The following is a 7,276-nucleotide window of genomic DNA, read 5'->3' as shown; positions in this document are numbered from 1 at the left end:
CTGCAGCTGTTTGTCTCAGCTGCAAACAACAATGAAACAAAAGCACATCCAGTAAATACCAACAATAAACATCAGCGGGACAGAAATATATGTGAGCTGTTCTACTGTGCTGCGTGTTCGTTACATCCAGTGTAGCTGTTGAAGTAACGATCAGAGCAGGGGCGCCACTTCCTCTTAAAACACCTGACGTGCACTTCCTGTGCTCTTCTTGTTTTGACTGCACTGTTTCTGTAACTCTTACTTCTTCAACAGCTCTAACTAGAATTTATTATCACTGTGGATAAAAGTGTAAATGTAACTATATTAACTCAAGTACACTATTTAAGTAGAACTTAAAGGTACTTTTACTTGATTATTTCCATTTTATTCCTGTTTTTCTCTTCATTTACCCGCTAGCTTTAGTTACAGGTGAAGGTTCTTATTAAAAATCAGTATGGCGATTGATTGATTTTTAACCTCTGATGCCAAAGCAATCGGCTAATCATCTTCTGACCTCTCACAGGACACCAGTGTGCAGCCGTGTTTCAGAGTCTCTGACACGTTTGAGTAATTGAATGCAGCAGAATCAAAGATATTCTGCATGTTATAACTATAGTGATGAAACCAAACTCGGCTCTCCTCTCCGTGTCCTCCAGGATCCCGGTCCTCCTCCCGGCTCCCCCTTGGTGAGTCTCAAGCCTCTGCAGCTGCTGGAGGTGAAGGCCAGCGGGCGCTTCGGCTGCGTCTGGAAGGCCCAGATTATGAACGAACACGTGGCCGTCAAGATCTTCCCCATTCAGGTTCAGCTGTTTTCTCGCTGATCGCTCCTCTGTGTGCCGTTTATATGTCTGGAACCGGCTTCATATCCCCTCTTCATCCTCCTCCTCTTCCTCCTCCTGACAGAATAAGGAGTCGTGGCAGAACGAGCGAGACATGTTCCTTACTCCAGGTATGAGGCACGAGAACATCCTGAGGTACATCGCTGCAGAGAAACGAGGGAGTCACCTGGAGGCCGAACTGTGGATCATCACCGAGTTCCACGAGAGGGTGAGGGAGAGGGGAGGGAGGGAGGAAAGGGGGTGGAGGGAGGAAGAGGGGAGATCAGCATTACTACTTTTACAGCTGGGAATCGATGCGCCAGCAAATAGTACGTCTTCAACTGAGAAACTCATTCAATGCAAGTGTCAAATCATTTTTTTAATTAGAAAAGTTAAATTTTTTCATTTGTTTAAATTAGAAAGGTTTAATTTTTAAATTTTAGAAAGGTTTAATTTGTTTAATTAGGTTTAATTTTTAATTTCTTTTAATTAGAAAGGTTTAATTTTTTTTAATTAGAAAGGTTTAATTTTTTTAATTAGAAAGGTTTACTTTTTTAATTTTTTTAATTAGAAAGGTTTACTTTTTAATTTTTTTTAATTAGAAAGGTTTAATTTTTTTAATTAGAAAGGTTTACTTTTTTAATTTTTTTTAATTAGAAAGGTTTAATTTTTTTAATTAGAAAGGTTTACTTTTTAATTTTTTTTAATTAGAAAGGTTTAATTTTTTTAATTAGAAAGGTTTACTTTTTAATTTTTTTTAATTAGAAAGGTTTAATTTTTTTAATTAGAAAGGTTTACTTTTTAATTTTTTTTAATTAGAAAGGTTTAATTTTTTTAATTAGAAAGGTTTACTTTTTAATTTTTTTTAATTAGAAAGGTTTAATTTTTTTAATTAGAAAGGTTTACTTTTTAATTTTTTTTAATTAGAAAGGTTTAATTTTTTTAATTAGAAAGGTTTACTTTTTAATTTTTTTTAATTAGAAAGGTTTAATTTTTTTAATTAGAAAGGTTTACTTTTTAATTTTTTTTAATTAGAAAGGTTTAATTTTTTTAATTAGAAAGGTTTACTTTTTAATTTTTTTTAATTAGAAAGGTTTACTTTTTTAATTTTTTTTAATTAGAAAGGTTTACTTTTTTAATTTTTTTAATTAGAAAGGTTTACTTTTTTAATTTTTTTAATTAGAAAGGTTTACTTTCTTATAGTATTTAATTTTTTTACGATCACGTGTGAGCTGACTGTGTGATTCAGAATGAAGAGTGTACAAACTGGGTCTCTCTGCAGGGCTCTCTGTCAGACTTCCTGAAGGGAAACATCATCAGCTGGACCGAGCTGTGTCACGTAGCCGAGTCGATGGCGTGCGGCCTGGCTTACCTCCACGAAGACATCCCCCAAAAGAAAGGAGAAGGACCCAAGCCGGCCATCGCTCACAGGTCTGCCCGCTTCTCCTGCTTTAGCTCACCGAAGGAAGTTTTAAGGTCACGAAGCTTCACCTGCCATTGTTCTGGAACTGTGTCGAGGGTTAGAAACTTTTCCACATCGTGTTAGTGGTTTCAGTGAAAGCACCATGCAACAAACAAACAAAAGCTTTCAGAGCGTCAGAAACTGTGATTGCAGTTAACAGTGTGAGAAAACAAATCTGTTTAGGTTTATATGTGCGTGTTATGTGTGCTGAATGATGTTGAGCTTCACACACCTTTGAAATAATCGTCTGGAAATGGGTTGATGGAAGTTGACGGCACCAGCTCACATGTCAGCATGTGAAACGTAATTAATTTGTTTTAGAGGATAAAACATAAAGTCGGCTAACATGCTCTTTGATTCTCTATCTCTAACAAACACATATTTATCTCTTCATCTCAGCAGCACTATTTTAATATCGATCGTGTTAAAAGTTGTTTGGTGGTGAAGTTAAAAGACGTCTTCATGCTGCGTTTAAGTGCCTGTAGAAAAATAGGAAACTGCTTGTATAGTTTGTCAAACAGCTGTTTCAGACCTGGTTTGATGTACTCGACTCTCTCTCTGTGTCTCTAAGGGATTTTAAGAGTAAGAACATCATGCTGCGTTCGGACCTCACGGCGGTGATCGGTGACTTCGGTCTTGCCGTTTCCTTCGAGCCGGGGAAACCACCTGGAGAGACGCACGGACAGGTGAGCTGCTCTGAGTTGTTGTTGTGGATGTTTTAATGCCCGACCTTAGACCACGGGAGCCAGGTTTTGATTCGCAAGGCATTGTGGGATATGTGAAGGGTTGGGAGGAGTTCAAGTTCAGCTCGCAGTTTGTCTCACTTATATTATTTTAAGAACACGACACAGACGAGGGTCTGAACATTTCTTGGGGTGCGTGTCTGCAGGTCGGGACCAGGCGTTACATGGCTCCAGAGGTTTTAGAAGGAGCCATCAACTTCCAGCGAGACGCCTTCCTCCGAATCGACATGTACGCCGTGGGTCTGGTTCTGTGGGAGCTGGTGTCCCGCTGCAGGGCTGCTGACGGTAACACACACACACTTTATCTCAAACACGTCCCTCCTGTGCAGCTGTGAAAAGCTGCCCTATTGTGAACTGTGATCTCAGGAATCGACAGGTGTGAAAGAAAAGCATGTGTCTTAATGAATCGTGATACACCCCGACTCTCGTGACGATACAGGTCCGGTGGATGAGTACATGCTGCCGTTTGAGGAGGAGGTCGGTCAGCATCCGTCACTGGAGGACCTGCAGGAAGTCGTCGTACACAAGAAGATGAGACCGGCCTTCAAAGAGCTCTGGCTCAAACACAGCGTGAGTGTGTGCACACACAAACACACACATTCACTCAGCGGCCACTTTATTAGGAACTCGTAGCTGAAGCCAGCAGTCCTGTAACAAGTCCTCCTTCATGAAAGTTACAGTGATCAGTCTGGTTTTCTGATCAGTGAATCTGTTTGTTGATGTCTGTGATCGGGCCGTTGTTTGTCTGGCCATGTTTGTTTGTCGTTCTCTCTGCTGAACTCAAGCCTGTCTAGATCTCAGTGAGATCACCTGATTAAATATCGGTCCAGTAAAATTGGGATATTTTCCAAAATTCAATGAAAACAAAATTCTGGGATTTGTTAATTCACATGAACCTTTATTTAACTTACAAAAGTACAAAGATTTTCAATAGTTTTACTGACCAGTGTAATTGTCCATCAGTCCGTCCGTCCGTCTTCAAGCGCCACCTTAAGCAGAGCTGACTGATCCTGAGGCGTTCCCAGACCAGTGTGGAGATATAATCCACTTAGTCCTGGGTCTTCCCCAAAGCCTAGGCCTTCAGTGGCAACTCTAAATTGTTGTTGTTGTACTTGCAAAGACTGAGCCTTTGGCCATTAAACTGGGCAGTGAAACTACTGAAAATCTTTTTAAATAAAGGTTCACATGAAATCATAGATTTCTTTTTTTCTTTTTGCATTTTGGAAAATATCCCAACGTTTCTGGAAATGGAGTGTGTATATTCTGGAGCATGCTGTTTCTATTATTTTGTCCACCTCATTTCTATCATTGAGGGTGCACATTACAATACAGCGTTTTAATATTGGAACTGGGACACTGTGATTGACATTTATCAATATTTACTGCTGTTTTAGGGATCAATCTATTCATCAGTCAATCGAGAAAGTAATCAGCAAGTAAAAACTATGAAAAATATCATTATTTGTAGTCCTTAATAATTGTCTGCCTTTCACAATATTAATATTTGTTATAACAATTTAAATGTTTGTGCCTTTATTTTGAAGTCTCATAATATTCAGTGTATTTCCCTCCAAAGAAAATGAAAGTGTCACTTCTTTTGGTGCTGTGACGTTGTTAGAAAAGAGTCGTTGAGTTTGAAGGTGTTTCCTGGTGCTGCTGTCTGCAGGGCCTGGCTCACGTCTGTGAGACGGCGGAGGAGTGCTGGGATCACGACGCCGAGGCTCGATTGTCGGCCGGCTGCGTGGAGGAGAGGATCTCCCAGATCCGCCGCCTCACCGCCACCATCTCCCCGCCTACCTCCGACCACCACGCCCTGCTGGTCTCCTCGCTCGCGCCTGTTACTATGGTAACGAATGTGGACCTACCGCCCAAAGAGTCCAGTATATGAGGAGAAAATCTGAAGAAAACACACATAAAAAAACTTGTTTTTGAGGCCTGACGTTGCCGGTGATTTCCCTGAAGCTCTGTTCAACTTCCTGTGAAAACAACCGAATTCACAAAAACACACACACACACATCATCTTTTCTCAGCGGAGTTTTACAACCTAAATCACAAGTACGGCGTGAAAGCAGCTGCTATTTGATCTCTTTGGACTTTTTGGACTCTTATTCTTCTTTTCTTCGTCCATTTGGACAAATATTACCAGCACACGTCCTCGTTTTCCTGAAGTTTGCCTCAGTATTGAGTCATTTGTGTCTTTTTTTTTTTTTCCTTTTTTTAAAAATTATATATATATATATATATATATATATAAATATATATAATTTGTGTTTTTTTTTTAACCGACTATGTGTTTTATGTGAAAACCAACATACACACATGGAAAACCCAACACTGAAACGCGTTCAGGTCCCGACTCAGTGAATGCTCTTCTATCTCCAGGTACCTCAGCGACGACTTTCATTACTTTCGCAAATTTTTTACCATTTTCTTCGTTTATTCTTCTCTCTGCTGACTTCTTCTACTCGTTCTCTGGTTCGGGACTTATCCACCTTCCTGGCAACTCTGCAACCACCTACCATCAGCCTACCGTTGGGATTTATTTTACTACGATGCTGCAAAACCCTTGTAGGAACGCGATGACTGTTACACAACAAATAGCGACAGCGAACCTTACAACATTTGTTTTTCTACCTTTTCTTGGACTTATTTCTGTGACCACACACTACTATTCACACACGATAAATCTTCGGATCCAACGGGTTGTATCCAAAAACACAGGAAACAGGAAGTGATGTCAGAGGGAAAGACGCGAAAAACAAAAATCAGAAAGACTGGACAGTGTCTGTTTTTAATGTTAAGGTTTCCGTTTTCTCTCTCTCGTTATTTGTTATAATTTGAGGTTCAAGACTGAGAGAAGTCAGGATTGCTTTTCAGGAACCAGGAGGCAGACGTCTTGCATGCAGAGATTTGATTGGCTGACTGCGATCAACCACAGTATTTTGGTTGGCTCGGAAATAAAACTTCTCAGGTAACCAGGTCTACAGGAGGGGTTGGGGGAGGGAATTCGATGTGACGCGACTCCGGCCGCAAGTTTCCGCAGTCGGGAGAGGGCGGGGCCAACAACTGGTGGGAGTGGGCTTATCTGAGGGTGCTAAAAGCCTATTGGCTGTCCTGAATATGTAAATTTGCAAGGTGCCCAAACAAGGGGAAACACGTTACCCTTGAAATGGTGCAAGACCTCATGATGCATAGAGTAGTTCATGCATTCAGGTCAGTTTGAGTGTGAGCGTGCGAGCGAGAGTGCGAGCGAGCGTGTGTGAGTGAGCGTGTGAGCGTGTGAGAGTGAGCGTGTGTGAGTGAGCGTGTGAGCGTGTGTGAGTGAGCGTGTGAGCGTGTGTGAGTGAGCGTGTGAGCGTGTGTGAGTGAGCGTGTGAGCGTGTGTGAGTGAGCGTGTGAGAGTGTGAGTGAGTGTGAGAGAGTGAGAGTGAGCGTGTGAGAGAGTGGGAGAGAGCGGGAGTGAGAGAGTGGGAGAGAGCGGGAGTGAGAGAGTGGGAGAGAGCGGGAGTGAGAGAGTGGGAGCGAGCGTGTGAGAGCGTGCGGGAGCGAGCGTGTGGGAGCGTGCGGGAGCGAGCGTGTGAGAGAGTGCGGGAGCGAGCGTGTGGGAGCGAGCGTGGGAGTGAGAGCGAGCGTGTGGGAGCGAGCGTGGGAGTGAGAGCGAGCGTGTGGGAGCGAGCGTGGGAGTGAGAGCGAGCGTGTGGGAGCGAGCGCGGGAGTGAGAGCGATCGCGGGAGTGAGAGCGTGTGAGAGTGTGAGAGTGTGAGCGAGCGTGTGAGTGGTACAATGTGAACACAACAGTCACATGATGTGACTTCTTGTTTCTATTTTGATTTTTATACTGTACGTGCTAATTGTTTCATTTTCTCTGTCTGCTTGTGTATTTCCTGGAGGTGAGTGAAGCGCCTGTGACCTTTGACCTTTGACCTCATCAGTTCTGTTACCTTTCAACATCGCCACCTTCTGGTTGAGCAGCAACACTGCAGGAATCAGTTTAAAATCTGATTATAGAAATTCTTTTGATTTATTAGCTCTGCGATTGTCTTTAGCTCATTAAAGGACACATGCCTGTGTATGTATATCAGTCACGTTCAGACTCAAACCATCACTGAATGTATCACTTGTCCAGCATTAAACCCATCAGTGACCTTCACTGCTGCACCATTAACACACACGCTGTACTTTATTCAGTCACAAATACTCACGAGAGCACCGGATGTGGATTCATCCGCCTCTGAAAATAGTCCCCTGTCCGATAGAAACCACACCGATCAGC

At 42.3% G+C, this 7,276-nt stretch overlaps 1 protein-coding gene across 1 annotated transcript; it reads left to right on the top strand.

Annotated features, from left to right (window-relative positions):
• Window positions 1-635: 635 nt before the first annotated feature.
• LOC123966949 (activin receptor type-2B-like) lies at window positions 636-4,935 on the top strand (the record flags this gene model as incomplete). The annotated part of the gene is made up of 7 exons (XM_046043025.1): window positions 636-779; window positions 883-1,026; window positions 2,080-2,228; window positions 2,831-2,945; window positions 3,149-3,287; window positions 3,442-3,572; window positions 4,669-4,935. Coding segments are annotated over 7 exons (1,044 nt in total), but the record flags the coding sequence as incomplete, so codon positions are not given.
• Between the last annotated feature and the right edge of the window lie 2,341 nt (window positions 4,936-7,276).

Source organism: Micropterus dolomieu, unplaced genomic scaffold, assembly GCF_021292245.1.
Source record: "Micropterus dolomieu isolate WLL.071019.BEF.003 ecotype Adirondacks unplaced genomic scaffold, ASM2129224v1 contig_14620, whole genome shotgun sequence".
NCBI lineage: Eukaryota > Metazoa > Chordata > Actinopteri > Centrarchiformes > Centrarchidae > Micropterus > Micropterus dolomieu.
Note: the sequence above shows the minus strand (reverse complement) of the source record. Positions and strands in the feature narration are given on the sequence as shown.